This window comes from Phyllostomus hastatus, unplaced genomic scaffold, assembly GCF_019186645.2.
Source record: "Phyllostomus hastatus isolate PE091 unplaced genomic scaffold, TTU_PhHast_1.1 phas_contig_210, whole genome shotgun sequence".
Taxonomy (NCBI): Eukaryota; Metazoa; Chordata; class Mammalia; order Chiroptera; family Phyllostomidae; genus Phyllostomus; species Phyllostomus hastatus.
Genome location: NW_025333737.1, coordinates 31,509,590 through 31,525,672, shown reverse-complemented (window position 1 = coordinate 31,525,672; position 16,083 = coordinate 31,509,590). Strand labels below are relative to the sequence as shown.

At 59.2% G+C, this 16,083-nt stretch overlaps 1 protein-coding gene across 5 annotated transcripts; it reads left to right on the top strand.

Annotated features, from left to right (window-relative positions):
• Positions 1-1,036: 1,036 nt before the first annotated feature.
• ETV4 (ETS variant transcription factor 4) lies at positions 1,037-15,587 on the top strand. 5 transcript variants are annotated; one of them, XM_045836608.1, is made up of 13 exons: positions 1,037-1,224; positions 1,751-1,861; positions 2,043-2,136; positions 2,357-2,404; positions 8,940-8,993; positions 10,216-10,339; positions 10,823-10,984; positions 11,234-11,493; positions 13,343-13,417; positions 13,573-13,641; positions 13,819-13,991; positions 14,268-14,369; positions 14,736-15,587. In XM_045836608.1, the coding sequence occupies exons 2-13, from the start codon at positions 1,802-1,804 to the stop codon at positions 14,958-14,960; spliced, it is 1,446 nt and encodes a 481-aa protein (XP_045692564.1). In that variant the 5' UTR covers positions 1,037-1,224; positions 1,751-1,801; the 3' UTR covers positions 14,961-15,587. The 5 variants fall into 5 exon arrangements, with proteins under 5 accessions (XP_045692564.1, XP_045692565.1, XP_045692562.1 ...); XM_045836609.1 differs by having other exon boundaries at positions 10,213-10,339; positions 10,841-10,984; XM_045836606.1 differs by having other exon boundaries at positions 10,213-10,339.
• Positions 15,588-16,083: the final 496 nt, after the last annotated feature.

Sequence of the window (16,083 nt, the reverse complement as noted above, 5' to 3'; positions counted from 1 at the left end):
TCACAGCTGCCTGCCTGGCACCCAGCACTGTGTCTGGCACACTAAATGTTTAGTAAATAAAGTGAATAAATGAGGTGGCAGAGACTATGACCAGCTCTTTGGCTAGTACTGAAACCAGTCCCACTCTCAGATGTTGGGGCTTTTGCTGGTTCATATCCTATGTTTGCCCTCGGGATAAGAGGAAAGATGGCTGAGGGGAACTGTCCTTGCAGAGGTCCAGGCTGGGGCCTCGGCTGCAATCAATAGAAAGTGGGTCACAGAACTGCTCTGCAGAGCACAGACCCTTGAGGAAAGGCCTGGCTTCCGTGCCAGCTCACGTGTATCGAGTGCCTACTGTGTATTAGTTGTTGTCACATAGCTTTAATTCATTTAACTGTGGCCTCAAAGGGCCGCACAGGAGAACGCGGGAGGTGGCGAACTGGAAACCCCAGAAGCTGACTGAGTGACCTCAGCCGAGTCACCCCCTCCCCCCCGGCTCTGAGTGTTCATTTTCAATCTCTCCAAAATGGAGACAATACAGCCACTTCGCCAGGTTATGGGAATGAAACGAGCACGTGGAAGAGGAGCGCTTCATAAATGCTAGTTATTATTGTTCCTCTGGGCACGCAAGTTCGCTCGCCTCTGCCCAGGGCGCACACACAGACACGTTTACATTCCCACGTACAAACAGATGCACAGAGACGCGTGCAGACGCCACCCGGAGGGGCTCGCTGGGCCTCAGACCCAAGGCTACTGCCGAGCCCCACAGAGGAGCCATCCAGTCCTCGGCTTCCCTCCTTTTCTCTCAGCTCTTTCTGAATGAACTTCGGCCACGAGTTTATTTTTTTATGAATGAGAGCCCAAGCAGTGAATGAAGCCGGGAAGCAGTCCCTGCGTTCTGATTGGCCCTCGATGCTGGGAAACTCCGCCCCGCGGCTTGGCCAAGCGAGTCTCCGGATTGGCGGGCGTGCCCGGCCCTGGGGTTTCATTCACAAAAGTCAATGAAACAAAGGGAACAGGGTGGGGGGGTCTGGGGAGAGAGAGTCGGAGCCGAGGCAAAGGAAATGCACCAATCAGCGTCCCCTCCGGGCTCACAACTGTCCGCGACGCCCGGAAAACAAGCTGGTGCGCGGGGGACCTGGGGCCGGGGCCGCCTCGCTCCCGCCTAGCCCCGAGGCCCTCGCTGCGGCCCCGGGGCAAGCTCGGGACCCGCCCGCGGCTCCCGCGCAGAAACTGCGGCCTCAGGTGAGGCTGCCGGAGGGGAAGGGAGGGAGAGTGTCCGTGATTCCCCGCCTCGCCGCCAACACACCCCACACTCTCTCACCACCACGTCTGCAGATTCCGGGATGGGTGGTGGGAGGCGCTGGCACACGGAGTTGGAGGGGGCGCGGGAGTTGTGGGCGAGCGAATGGTGCGCGCCTCGCCTGCTCCTCCGCGCGCGCGCGCGCACACACACACACACACACGCACACACATACACACACACATCTTATGTAACCGAGCCTGGGCAGAGCAGGGCTGCAGAAAGCAGCAGAAACAGCGACCCTGACTCCCAGGAGCAGGTGGGACCTACCTTGGCGGGAGGGGAGTGGCGGCGGCACTCAGCTCAGCAAGCGGAAACCCCCCCGCATCGCCTGAGTGAGTCGGAGAAGTTTTGCCGTCGGACCCAGAGCCTGAGGACGGTTCCCTCCCCGTCGCCCTTACCCACCCCCACCCCGCTGCCTCCCTAGGACGGTGTGCGAACGCAGCCCCCCCCCTCCCCCGCCCCCAGGTCTCTGCCCCCGCGCGGGGCCCGGGACTTACGGCCGGAGGGAGCGGCCGGATGGAGCGGAGGATGAAAGGCGGATACTTGGACCAGCAAGTGCCCTACACCTTCTGCAGCGTGAGCGCCGCGCCTGCCTCCACGCCCGCCCCTGCCCTGCACTCCGCCCCACGGCCCCTTCCCCGCGATTCTCGAGGGGTCCAGGGTTGCCCGGCCCCTGAGTCACCCCGGGAACCCAGTCCCACCCCCTTGGCCAGCCGGCCTCAGGGCGACTCTGGGGCATTCTTCCCCTTTCCTGCAGAAATCACCCGGAAATGGGAGCTTGCGCGAAGCGCTGATGGTCCCGCAGGGGAAGCTCATGGACCCCGGTTCCCTGCCGCCCCCCGACTCCGAAGGTAAAGAGCCAGGGAAACTAACCGCGACCCTCCTCACCACAGACGCCCGGAGGACCGATCTTGGAGCCCCCGCCCTTTTGACAAAAAGACTCACCCTCCAAGGGACTCTGATTATTCTAGGCCCCTGCTACCCCAAGGGGGCTCACGGGGCTCACGGGGGCTCCCTCTCTCTCTCACCATCACCTCCACCTCACCTCCAATTCCATTATTCACCCCTCAGATCTCTTCCAGGATCTAAGTCACTTTCAGGAGACGTGGCTCGCGGAAGGTGAGTAGTTTCGTGACCTTTTCTATTACTGCGGGCGGGGGGTGGGGGGGCTGCTCTCTAGCCCGGTATTCCGCCTAGCCCACTTCCTCTCTCGCCGGCCTCAAGAAGCGCTTCGAGGCCCCCTCCCCAAGTCCTCAGCCTTTCTGCTCTCCCCAGAGCCCAGTGTGGACACTTATATAGATATTTATTTTCTCTGCCCCGAGCCAGGCTTGTGTAACTAGGCCTGGGGATGAATCAGACCATTGTGTGGGGTATTTGCTTGTTTGAATGGAACTTGGCCCCAGGCCCATTTTCCTGGTTGAAATTTTCATTTGCAAAATTTGTTGGGCAGCAGCCACCCGGCAGAGGTGTGTGTTGGGGTGTGTTGGGGGAGAAGGGGTGTGAGGAAGAAGAGGATGAGGAGAAAGAGCAATGAATTTGTTGCCTCTCCTCTGGAGTTGCCAAAACATTGATTTTTTTTTACCTAAACCCTTGGTTTCTGTTCTTCCCGGCTACTAGTGCCAAACAATTTTCTGTCTGAGCCAAAGAACAACAAAAGTTTAAATAATTCTTTTTTTGCAGCACTTTGTCAGATGGCTTAGAGCACCCCCCCATCCCCCCAATAGCCTTGATTGTAATTCTGATGGCAACCGATCCTCTCTCCTCCTTTCCTCCTGTATTCCTCCACCCCAGGCACATTCCCCTGCGTGTTTCCCAGGGCGTCAGCTGTGGCTGCAAGCTGGCTGAGGTGGAGTCAGGCGCTGGGCCTTGGCTCAGTGGGGAAGTGTGTTCTGGGGGGTCTCCTGGTTGGAGTCATTGGTGTGTTTTGGTGGGGCCTGAGGGTGTCTCTGGCTGGGCTGCAGGTAGAAGGCTAATGATGTTTTGATGGCCTCTGAGAGGCAAGGGTTAACACCCCCCATCTTAGGGTCCGCTTAACACTCTGAAACCCAAGAAACCGCACCAGGAATGCCTTTTGGAAGGGGTTCTCTTTCTTAGAATCTCCGTGGCCCTCCACCTGGGTATCCTTGGTGATGTTTTTGAAGCTGCAACCCAGCTCCACTGGGACCCCCTACAAAAGCTTGGGGTACAAGGGGAAGACCCCTGATTAGAGCTTCGGAATGAGACTAGATTTGTCTTGAACACTGTGGTGTCCCCCAAAAATCTGTGTTAACAGAATGACTGTTGAGCACAGAGCAAGTGCTTGAGACAGTAAGTGGAATTCAGGGTCCACTGGCTACTCGGGTGCTGGAGGGATCTGGGGGTGCCGAGGGTGTTGTGCACGTCTCCCCGACTCTGCAAGTCCGAGGTGCCCGGCTCCGAATTAAAAGCAGAGCTATGCCCAGCCCGCCCATCCTCCGCCCCACCCCTCCCCCGGAGCCTCCGAGGTTCCAGAGCTGGGCTGGAGCTGAAGAACACGGAGGTGTCAGTTTCCACGGTCTCTCAAAGACTTCCTTCCCAACGCCTGATTCCTGTCTGGCCGCCAGGCTCCTTGCCTGGCAGCTGAGGGTCCCTGCGCTCCCCACAACGGGCAGCTCCCGGAGCTGTGCTTTAGGGGTAGGCTCAGAGGTTGGCATTCTGGCAGCAGCTGGTCCATTTGTGCCTGGGTTGGGAATGGGAACGGGAGGAAAATGTTCTCATCGCCTCTCAACCTTGGAAGCCCCACCCCTTGGCAGTGGGGGGTCCAGAGACCGTACGTGTGTCTATCCGCATGTGTCGGTGTGACAGCAAGTGTGCATTTCATGCTGCTGCCCTGGGAGCATCTGCACATTTAAATCCAGTGGGTGGGGAGGTGGGGGTGGGGACCGCAAGACGGAGCGGGGGTGGGTGCTGGGATCTCCTCGGTTCCCTCTCCTTCCTTCTGAGGGAGCAGCTCAGGTTCCCAGCTGGCGATGGATGGCCAGGCCTGAGGGGGGGATGCTGAGGCCGCTCGCTCCTTCTCGCTCTCTCTGCGGAGACAGATGCAGCTGCCGGGGCCCTGTCCCCCTGTACCATCCCAGCACCACCCCAGCCTCCTCTCCTGCCTCTTCCCACCAGGTCAGTGACCCCTACGGCCCAGGGGGACTTTTGGGGTGGCAGGGAGGGTCTAGCTTCTTTGGAAACTTGCCAGGAATGGGGCGCGTCAGTAGGAATGGGGGCCGGAGTCCAGCTGCCCTCCCTCAGGTTGATTCCCCCCCTCCCCAAAGCCCCAACGTGGAGATAAGAAGCAGATCCTTGTAGAGCGTGTGCGAGGGGGTGGAGGGATTCTGGAAAATTCAGGGTGGGGTGCCCAGGTTGGATGCAGTCAGTGTGATTGTGGGTGCGGAGTCTGGTGTCCAGGCGTCACTGGGGGTGGGGGTGGGGGTGAGTGGGGCTCTGTGGGGGCAGGCGGTTCTGATATCTTCGGGGCTGGGCGTTTTCTGGACAGAGCGAGGGGGATGAATTGAGTCTGGAGGGCACGTCTGGTTCCGGGCGCCAGGGGTCTGCCGAGCTGCCGGAGAAAGGGTCGGGCTGCTGCAGGAAAACTCAGGCGGGGGGCAGGCTGCACCCAGGCTGTGCCCGGCTACGGCAGAAGGCGGGCTGCTTCCGGGCCAGCGCTCCTTTCCTGGCTCGTGGCAAGCCCTCGGGGACAATGACTTGGGTCTCTTCGGTGGAAAGGAACGTGGACTCTGGGCCACGTATGTCCTTTGTGTGAGGCTGGGGTCCGTGGAGTCCCAGAAGCCCTGCGAATAGTCTCAGGGGTCCTTGAGCCCTCCGACACTGTGACGCTGTCGGGGTGCCCCCCACACACACGAGTGTGGGTTATTTAGAAAGAGAACGACCCCTACCTTTTATGAGATTCGCAGAGGGATGGGTCTCCACTCCCCTCTGCTTCCCAGTCCTCCGAGGTCTGCGGTCTCCTCGCCCTTCGGTTTCCCCCTTTGTCTTTGTGTATCCCAAGGAGCCCCCGTGCGTGGAGGGTGTGTGCATGGGGGGTGTCTCACTCGTGTGCGGCTGTGAAGCGAAAGGAATGGGGGTGTGTGCGAATCCGCGTGTATGCACGCCTGTGCCTCAGCGTGTGGTGGGGAGACATGAGGTTAATCCCCTCCCCTAGTCTTTCTTAGCTACAATACCTCCTTCTGCATATTTCTGTCTCCTTCCCTTCAAGAAGGCTCTTGTCCCCTCCATAGATAGAGAGCTGGTTCCTTGCAGTACAGAGACTGCCAGAGTTGGGGCGGGGTAAGGGCTGAAGCTGGAGCAGAAGCCCTGGAGCGTGGCTCCCTGTCTCTCCACTAGGACTCCTTAAGAGGCCCCTTCCCCCTGCGGTGGGACCCTAGGAAAGGGAGAGGGTGATGGGGCCTAGGCGTGGGTGGCTAACCTGGGCCGGGCTTAGCTGCTTGGCTGGCTTAACCTTCCCGTTCGGGAGCCCTGCTTGGGAGGTCCTAAGCCCCTCCTCTTCTGCCGCCCCTCCCCTCCTCGTTAGAGCCACGTTCCCTAAAATTTTCTCTCTCTTTGGGCATGACGCTGGCTTGGCACGTTTCCTATCCTCCATCACCTGCCATGCCCTCAGGCAGACCGACTCGCCCCTAGTGCCGGGATGGAGTCGGGGGAAGACTCTCCCACACGGCCTTGGCTGCCAGAGCTCGACCACATCAACAAATAGCGTGGCGTTCACTCAAGACCAAACATGGGCATTAGAAATTCCCCTGCTCTCCAGGAACGGCAGGCGGTGTCCCTGTTCCTGTTCCCATCTCTGCTAACTGTGTTTCCGTGCGCCTGAGGCCCTCTCCTGCCCGGTTGGGAGAAGCCGGTGGTCTAGGGCAGAGCCCCCCAGGGACTGGGGTTCATGCCCCAGCCGTTTTTGCCTCCTCCACTGATTTCTCCTGGCCCCGGGACGAGGACCTCTTGGCGGGGGTGGAGGGCTGTGGACTGAGGAGAGGGGCTTCTGGTCAGACCTTCAGGCCTGAGGTGGGAGCAAAGGCAAGATGACCCCCAGGGCTCTCTAGGGTCTTGGGAGCTGGCTGGTGACGCCAGCAGGAGGTGCCTCCGGCCCATGACCTCAGTAGAAAGCAGCAGTTAATGAAGCCCCAGAGGGGGCCCATGAGCTCAGCCTCCCCGTGGTCTGCACCCCCGCCTCGGGCTCCTTCTGGCCTAAGCAGCAGGGAGGGAAATGTTGCTCATCCTGCTCCAGTGACCTCCATCGAGGCCCCTGTGGTCCTGCTAGAGAACACGGCATGGTGGAATGAGGGCCTTGCCCTCCTGGGGAGTGTTTTCCCAAACCTGGACCTGGACCCCGCCCCGGACCAGAGGGATGAGATTGGGGGGCGGGGATGGGAATCCCTGTGCCAACAGTGTCCCCAGGTTCTGCATGGGGGCAGCTGGGCAAGGCTGCCTTTGTGTCTAGTGGGGCTCCCGAACGTTCTGTTTTTGCCAAGGGGTCTCACGTCCTGCCCATCCGCTTGGTCGCTTTAGAACTGTGTCGTGCTCGAGTTTCCCACGTTCTTCAGCTGCTGGTGGCTCCCGATTCTTAAACCCCTTCCCCCCAGTCCCTCTGTCGAGAAGTGAACAATCTATAACATCTACTTGGCACCTCTGATACTTAAAGCAGGTTGGTGAAGACTTTTCCTGCCACGGCCTGAAGTATCCCTTGGGAGGGAAGCTTTCCCCAGCAGATGGACAGACGGACAGACGTGCTGGTGGGGGTGGGGGGGCCCTGAGCGTGAAGGAAGAGCTAGCTCATTAGGATCTCTTCAGCTCTTGCTCCCGGGCCCACCTGGCTGGCTCTCACCAGCCTGAGCACAGAGGTCATTGTATGTTTATTCAGAGTCGACAAGTCCTGCTTCGCCTGCTTTGAGGGTCGGTTCTGAGTCAGAGCCTGTGCCTGGGGCACCCGGCAACCAGATGAACCAACGAGACTGATAAAGCCCCCGCCCTCAGCAGACTTAACTTTCTGGTTGAGGAGATGGATCATAAACATATAAACAGAGGTTAATAAGTTCCTGCAGCCATACGTGCTGGGGAAAACATAAAAGAGATGCGAGAAAGCGCTGGGAGGGACCACTTCGGTCTGGTGGGCAGAGAAGGTCTCTGAGGAGGTGACAAAGTGAGCTGAGACATCAGTGGCCAGAAAGAAAAAACACAGGCAGGTGAAGATCTGGGGAAGAGGGATCGAGCTGACCAGCTTCGAAGGACCCGAAAGGAGACCAGAGCTGTAGCGATAAGGTCTCCTTAGCGATAAGGGGCTGGGAGAGGAGAGTCGGAGAGCTAAGCAGCATCTGACCCTGAGGGGGGCCTTGCAGGCCAAGGGGAGGCGTTCGGGGTCCGTGCTTTAGGTCAGGGAGAGTGGCGCTTGGACCTCGGTTGTGAAAAAGGCCCCCCTGACGGCTTCGTGGAGAACAACGGACTGTATATAGGATGTGAGAGTGGAAGGAAGCGTTCCGACCAGAAACTGTGGCTGAAAGGCAAGGACGACACGGTGGAGCCTTTGCCCAGGAGCCAGGCAGCAGGGCTTGCGGCGTGCACCCGTACAGGCTAGGGCCAGGGAGGGTGTTCTCCCGCCGTCTCCTCGGACCCTCCCCTCACCCGCCGTTCCCAGCTCTGGTCATGCAATCCGTCAGCCTGCCCGCTGTCCGGTCTGAGAGCAGTCTCCTTGGACTTGACCGCCTGCCTCACTGTGAGCTCCTCTCCTCCTGGACTGTCAGCGTTTTTCTTGGTACCTCCCCTCTCCTGCTGTGATCTATTCCTGAGAGAGGGGCAAGAGTGGACAGAGACTCTGGGGTCAGGGGAGGCGCTCAGCTGTGCGCCCCCCCTGAAGGAGCTGGCGAGGCCAGCGTCAGGGCCAGAAGTCAACCCGGATATCCAGGTTGGAGGCCGTGGATGAGCTGCTGTTCTATTTTTGTTTTGCTGCCTAAGCCCCAAGCCCGGCCCCACCCGCGCTGGCACCCTGGGAATGCTCCTCAGACTCCCCTGCCCAGGGAGCCCTCCTCCCCCGGCTGCGCATCAGAGGGACAGGACGAGGCTCCTGGCCTCCCTGTGTCCCCAGCCTCTTCCTCTGCCATTGTCATCCTTCCTTTCTCTTGTTCGCTTCTCTCAAACCACCTTCTCTTTTTCTCCATCCCATCTCCTCTCCCAGGATCTAGATTTCTAGATTTCACCCTGGAGGTTGTACAAAATGCAGATTCCTGGGTTTAGCCTAGATTCAGACTCTCCCCCAGGGGATTCGAAATCGACAGAACCACTCTCTGTGACGCCTGCCCATCCCAGGTGTGCCTCTGCTGTCGGCTCTGAGAGCTCTGTGCAGTCGGAGGGGCAGGGCTGCCTTCGCTCCAGAAAAGTGGAGAGAATAAAGACAAAGCATCTGGGAAAAGACTGGAATCTGCCCCAACAGGTTCTGGGAATGTGCAGCCTCCCCTCCGGGGTCTTGACGGAGCCTAGAACCGGAGGGCACTAGGACCTGGCGTGCAGTTGCCTGTGTGTCCAGGGAAGGCTGGTTTCTTTTCCTGGGCCGGTGCTCCTCCGCAGGGCTGCCTCAATTGTATCTCCCAGGGGCTGCCATCGCAGGGCTTCCCATCCCAGACTCACCTTTGACCTCTCTCCACAGCTCAGGTACCAGACAGCGATGAACAGTTTGTTCCGGATTTCCACTCAGAAAACTGTGAGTCTCGGGCCCTGGGCAAAGGGGATGGGTGGGTAGTGGGGAAGGGCAGGAAGTGAGTCATAGGGACAGAGAGTGACGAAAGATCACCTTGTTCTGTCCCAGAGAAAGCGGTGGGTTCCCCCCTGGAGGGCAGGGTACCCCGTTCTTGGGTTTGGACTCAAAGACCAAGGCAGCAAGCGGGAGATGAAGACCTTGGTTCAAACGGGGGCTTCCTCCGTTCTAGCTGGGTGACCTCGGAGCACCCACCTCATCTCTCTGATTCTCCGCGTCCTTATTTCTAAAATAGGGGCTCCGTCCCATCCTAGCATTCTAAGTTACTTTCACGCAGTTTGGGGGCTGTTTTGCCCACTCCATCATCCCCCCAAGGTGTGGCAGTGTCTGCAGACATGCTGGGTCGCCGCAGCTGGAGGGCGGTGCTACTGGCACCAGTGGGGAGTGGCCGGCGATGCTGCCAAACACCCTACAACGCTCAGGATAGCACCCCCCGCCCCAGCAACAACAATGATCTGGCCCACGTGGCAACAGTGCCGCTGTTGAAAAGTCCTGCTTTAATGTCAGATGCTTTGCTCTGTCAACTGCCCTCATCGATGGAGTGAAACAGGGCACAGATCATGGAAAACAGCAGATGTCAGAACGGGTGATTACAGGCATTCGACCCGATCGATGGCAGGGAGACGGAATCTCACCGTCCGCTCGGAGCCAGCTGCTCCGTGCTGCTCTGCCCGGTGGCCGGAGTTTCTGGACCCGGCGGGGGCCGCAGGAAAGGCCCGTGTTCTTCGCAGATAATTAGGAGCATGTGTACAGCGTCAGTCAGCTGACATGCAAGGGGGCTACTAGCCAGCCTGAACCAGAAAGAGAAAGGTTCTTTACAGCCCCAAATAAGAAAACACTTCTTCCCCTTGGAATTTCCAGGGCACTCAGGAAAACAAAGGTGTTTTGGGGGGGCAGGGATTGGGGGTTGCATTACATGTTTAACTCTAGACTGTTTCTTTGGTTAATACTGGGCGCCTGCCTGACGTATAAAACTAGATGTAATGTAAATAGCCAGACTTCTTCCAAGTGTCTGACTATGAATCTCTAAAAATTGAAACCCAGAGAGGGGTGAGGCTGTACCCGTCACCCAGCTGGTCCTCAGAGAGCAGAAGGTGTTAGAAGCTCTTCCTGCCTCCTCTGTGACACGTTCTGGCCCTGCTCTGCCCCCCCCCACCCCCCGCAGTAGCATTTCACAGCCCCACCACCAGGATCAAGAAGGAGCCCCAGAGTCCCCGCGCAGACCCGGCCCTGTCCTGCAGCAGGAAGCCGCCACTCCCCTACCATCATGGCGAGCAGTGCCTTTATTCCAGGTGAGCCCCGGCGCCCCAGGAAGGGCAGGATGGAGGAGGGAAGGAGGCACTCCCAAGCAGAGGCGGCAGTTGGGGATGCAAGGTAGACAACAGAAAGGACTTCCGAGCTCCCGTCAGGGAGCAGTGCAGCTCAGGGTTTCCTCTGGGGGGTTAGGATGGAAACCGCAGCAGAGGAGCGTTCAGGGGGTGTGTGTCATGAAGGCCAGGCCTGGGTTTGTCTCCACTAAAGAAGCCCCTGTCGCACCCAACCCAGTGGCTCTGGGCTGCAGAGAGGCGTTCTCACGACCACACCCAGTTCCAGCTTTTATGAAAGATGACGAAGAGTTCATTTGGGGCCGAGTCTGGCTCGTGCCGTTCCTTTCCCGGCGGCCTCCCCTCTCCTATCACCTTTGTGCCCTCTCTTCTCTGGGGGTGGATGAAGGGTTCAAAGATGCTCGCCCGGCTTCTCTGCCCCCCTCACCCCCGTCTCCTCCTCAACTCCAGTGCCTATGACCCTCCTAGACAAATCGCCATCAAGTCCCCCGCCCCCGGTGCCCCCGGACAGTCGCCCCTGCAGCCCTTTCCCCGGGCAGAACAGCGGACTTTTCTGAGATCCTCTGGCACCTCCCAGCCCCACCCTGGCCATGGGTACCTCGGGGAGCATAGGTAAGGAGAACCCCCGGAACGTGGGCCCACATGTTGGCAGTTTTCTCCCAATCCCAGAGTGTTGCACCTGCCCTAAGAGCCCTGGCGTGGTGGGTGCAGGTGGGGTGGAGGAAGGAATATTGACACCCCCCCGCCACACACACACACACACACACGCTGGATGGAGTCTACTCTGCGGGCTCTGGGAGTGGCAGGCGCGAGGAAGGCTCACTCTCATATTCTCTTCCTTCTCCTTCCGACCTCATCCAGCTCCGTCTTCCAGCAGCCCGTGGACATGTGCCACTCCTTCACATCCTCTCAGGGAGGGGGCCGGGAGCCCCTCCCCGCCCCCTACCAACACCAGCTGTCAGAGCCCTGCCCACCCTACCCCCAGCAGGGCTTCAAGCAGGAATACCTTGACCCCCTGTACGAACAGCTGGCCGTGGGCCAGGGTGGGGTCAACGGGCACAGGTACCCGGGGGCGGGGGTGGTGATCAAACAGGAGCAGCCGGACTTCACCTATGACTCGGGTAAGAGACCCTGCCTGTGGGCGGGGGTGGGGCAGGGTGAGGTTGCTGGGCGGGGTGGCAGGGGATCACCCCCAGGACGTCTTTCAGAAAGTTTGTTTTTTTTTTTACCTTCCTATCCTTTTCCTAGTTCATCAATCTAACCCATTCGCTTTTTCTTCATAGCTGCAACAGAAGGGTCATTTTTCAGTCAGCAAACTTGTATTCAGATCAATGGGATGTAGGTCCTTGCCCTCGAGCAGTCTGGGACTTACTAGGAAAGTGAAGGCATTTCTTTCTGCGTCTGTTTAGCAGGTGTTTGGGGGTTTAATTACCCGCGGAGGCCAAAGTACTGTCCGAGAGCGTGAATGCGTGGAGTTGGGGGGTACAAAGATGAGTAAGATGAGTAGGTTGTCCTCTGTCCCCACAGACGCTTAAAAACACAAAGGGATTTGAAGGAGGAGAAACATGAACTCCAAACCAGCCAGGCTCCTGGTTCCCACTTGGGAATCAGGGTTAACGCGCGGTTTCCGCAACCCGCTGGAGCCTAAAAGTTGATGGATGACCCCGCCCCCCGCTGGGTACCGGAGTCGGGACTGCTGTAGATTCGGGTTCCACCTGGCGTTGACCTGAGCGGGATGCCCTCAGCCGTATTCATAAATAGCTGCAGTTCAAAGCCTCAAGTGCAGAGGGAGGGCCATCCCAGGAAGAGTCCAGAAAACCTGGGCTTGTTACATTGTTACCATCCCCACATTTGAGCTTCTCTGCAAACTTGCATGAGAACACTAAATTCAGCTATTCGAGTAGGCTCAGAATAGCTGGCCAGAGCTTTCGAATTTCCCTTTTTTGTTGTTGTTTTTTTGATGCCCAGTCTTTCAGGGGCAGGGGAATAAACCACAAACCCCCAGGTTACCTACCCGAGTGAGAACCAGAAGGGTGCACCTCTCCTCAACCCCGGGCATAAGCCTGAGAGCCCTGTCTGGCAGTGAGATGCAGGAAAGCGGAGGGAGACGCTCTTGCTGCTGACCTTCAAAGGATGTAGACCGGAGGAGATCATGTTACATGCCCTTGAACTCCTGCCCCTCCCCCTTCAGCTTCCTCTGAATGGAGTCAGGAATTCCATTCACAAAATGGTTGCATGAATGAGCCCACCCTCCCGCCTCCTCCCGGAGGTGTCAGGTTTCACCATCTCATTCATAGGTGGGAGTGGAGGGGGTAGGGCCGAAGGGGCTGGAGCTTGAACGGGTGGCTTCACGCTAGCAACTGCCTCCAGGTGGATTGGGGAGGTTTCAATCCTACGGAACTGGAATGAGATGGAGTGGAATGTTCTCTGCTATAAGACCTGAAAAAAAGCCGGGCCCGTGTGCACTGCCTCTCCCCCAGATACAGATACATGCAGTCTCTTTCCCTCCCCACCCCCTCACCCCCCCCACACCCTCCTTTCCTCCGTTCACCCCTCCCTCACATGCATACTGGGCAGGGAATCTGACCTGCTGACCGGAGATTAGCCCATTCCAAGGGAGTCTTAGACCCGGACACTGGACCCTTTCCCCGGAGGTTCATCTCTGTCCCTCCCGCCTCCCCTTAAACTCACAGGAAACAGCTGCTCCCTGGAATCCTGGGCCTTGTGGAAGGGCTTTACCCAGCCCCAGCTGCTGCCCTCCCTGCCCCCTGGCCCAGCCCCCAAGCTGAGGGGCTTCCAGCCTCACACCCACTCGGGGTGAACTTCCCGTGGGACTGGTGGCAGGCAGGCAGGCAGCCGGGAGCAGGACCAGAAAGCAGGCTGGCAGGAAGTTCTTACTTGTGCATAGGCCTGCCGCCCACATCTCCACCACGGCCTCCTGTGACGCCCCCCTTCTCTCTCTCCCCTCAGATGTCCCTGGGTGTGCCTCGATGTACCTTCCCCCGGAGGGTTTTCCTGGGCCCCCTCCGGGCGACGGGACCGTGGGTAAGGCGGCCCTGTCCTCCCTGCCCAGCCCTCCAAGCTGGGAGAGGGCGTTCTGCCATGGAGGGGAGGGTCTCCTGGCCAGGAGTCCCTCTAGACACTCTGGGGTCTCGTTGGGGAACCCCCAGACCTGAGTGGCCCCCAACTTCCTCCTCCAGGCTATGGCTATGAGAAACCTGGGCGACCATTCCCAGACGATGTCTGTGTCGTCCCTGAGAAATTTGAAGGTCAGAGAAGTGACTGTTCACGAGAGGGTCGAGGGGTCTTGTCCACGCCCTCTGGCTGTGTCACCCGGGAATGGCGTGACATCTCATGAGCAAAGGCCTGGGGAGACCCCTGGGAGGAGGGTTGCCTGGGGGACCCGAAGGCGCAAACCCTGCACCCTCGTTCCCTGTGATCCCCAGGAGACATCAAGCAGGAAGGGGTTGGAGTGTTCCGAGAGGGACCGCCCTACCAGCGCCGGGGTGCCTTGCAGCTGTGGCAGTTTCTGGTGGCCCTGCTGGATGACCCAACAAATGCCCACTTCATTGCCTGGACAGGCCGGGGGATGGAGTTCAAACTCATTGAGCCCGAGGAGGTGGGCCTCTCGGATGTCCCCGCCTCTCCTCCCAACAGCTTTGGGGCCTGGCGATGAGAGCGCCTGGGGACCAGTGGAATGTGTCTTCACCATCGCCGTGGCTTTACCTAACCCGAATTCCTACCAAACCCGGGTCTGTGGGCTGGTGCCTCCTTGCAGGGCCAGCTCAGCAGTTAACCCTAAGAATCTCAAGTGTTCCTTCTGACCTGCCCCCCCTCCATTTTTCCTCCGCTGAGCTAGCATGGCCAACCCCAAACCCTCCTGTTCCCCCACCAGGTCGCCAGGCTCTGGGGTATCCAGAAGAACCGGCCAGCCATGAACTACGACAAACTGAGCCGATCACTCCGATACTATTATGAGAAAGGCATCATGCAGAAGGTCAGGGGCAAAGGGGTCAGGGGCCAGAGGGCGGGGGCAGGTGGAAAGGTGTTGAGGACAGGGGACGGAAGAGCATTCCCAGCGAGTCTGTAGGAGCAGATAATGAAGCAGTCAGAAGGGACAAGAAATTGTGGGCAATCCCAAGGTTTTTCTGTTCCCAAAGGAGTGCTGAACCTTAACTGCGAAGCCCAAAGCATGGGAGGTAGAGATCAGAGGGGAACCGGAGAGGAAAGGGAGGCGGCTGCTCAGAGGAACCAGTATGGGAGAGAGACGTACCCCACACATGTGCCTGGCCCCCTTCCCCAACCCTCCGTGGGCCTGGGCGGGAGGGGAGACTGACCCGGCGGCCCCTCTCTCTCCCCGCAGGTGGCTGGCGAGCGTTACGTGTACAAGTTTGTGTGCGAGCCCGAGGCCCTCTTCTCTCTGGCCTTCCCGGACAATCAGCGTCCCGCTCTCAAGGCCGAGTTTGACAGGCCCGTCAGTGAGGAGGACACAGTTCCGTTGTCCCACTTGGACGAGAGCCCCGCCTACCTCCCAGAGCTGGCTGGCCCTGCCCAGCCCTTTGGCCCCAAGGGTGGCTACTCCTACTAGCCCCCAGCAGCTGCCCCCCTGCCGCCTGGGTGCTGCCCTGTGTACATATAGATGAGTTTGGGGTTGGGGGAACCCTCCACTCTGAAATCCACAGATGTCTTTGGAGCAAATCCCCACTGGCTCTGAGCTGCTCACCCGAGTCCGTGGGAAGGAAAAGTGGAGACGACGCAAGTGCAAAGGTGGAATCTCAGAAACTCCTGGGGGTCTCACCTCTGGCCTTTTCCTAGGCCCAAGCCCCACTCCCTCTCCCCCAACACAGAAAATAAGAGTTTGTTCTGGGGGACAAAAAAGGAATGCCCCCCCCACTTTGTCCTGGTGGAGAGGGTTGCATTGAACTCCCCAGATCTCCCACGGCGGGGAGGCAGAAGCCTGGATCCTGTACTCCACTCCAAGCTGCGGCCCCGGAGGGTCCTGCTTGCTTGCCGGTTCTTGGTGCTGTGTTCCCAGAGGCAGGGGGAGGTGGAGGAAGGACCTGGGGTGGGGGCGGGGTTGCTGGTGGAGCCAAGGAGGGCTGGGTGCCTGCTCTGAGGGCCCTTTGCTCTACCTGTTCCTAGGCCCAGGCCTGGGGATGTCACCTCCACCTCCACCACACCTGCCAGCCCCTAATAAAGGCCCCCGCGTCTCCTGTTCTCCTGTGTGCTCTTTGCTGCCACTGAGAGAAGGCCTGGGGTTGGAAGGAGCTGGGCCTTGGGGCAGGTGATCAGGGTTTGGGGCCTGACCCCAACACTTAGGTTACAAATGGGTTCTTGTGAGAAGACAGTTCACCTGTGACTTTCCCTCTGGAAAACGGACTCATGGGCTCAGGGATCATATGGCCTTTCCCAGTCCCGGAATCACCGTGTGCGAACCCTGGACTAACGCACACCAGGTACTCTGAAGTCTAGCCCAGTGCTTGCTGGTCACCTGCAGCATGGTTCCGGCAGCTGCCCCCCGGTGTGGGTGAGGGGTTGGGGTGGATCCCTGAGCCGGGGGGACTCCGGGGCTTGCTCGGGCAGCGGTTGGCCTGTGGTTTCCGTGACCACAGTTGCTCCCGAGCGCCACACCACCCACATGCACCCTAACTGTGTACCCACCCCGCACTCCTGCCGTGGCTCCGGGTTGCTGTTTCTGCCCAAGCTGAGGA

Bases quoted from the DNA above. Each gene is read 5' to 3' on its own strand.
- ETV4 (XM_045836606.1), top strand. From the start codon at position 1,802: ATGGAGCGGAGGATGAAAGGCGGATACTTGGACCAGCAAGTGCCCTAC. The intron at 2,137-2,356 runs GTAAAGAGCCAG...TTCACCCCTCAG, and splicing joins GCCGCCCCCCGACTCCGAAG to ATCTCTTCCAGGATCTAAGT. The intron at 11,494-13,342 runs GTAAGAGACCCT...CTCTCCCCTCAG, and splicing joins GGACTTCACCTATGACTCGG to ATGTCCCTGGGTGTGCCTCG.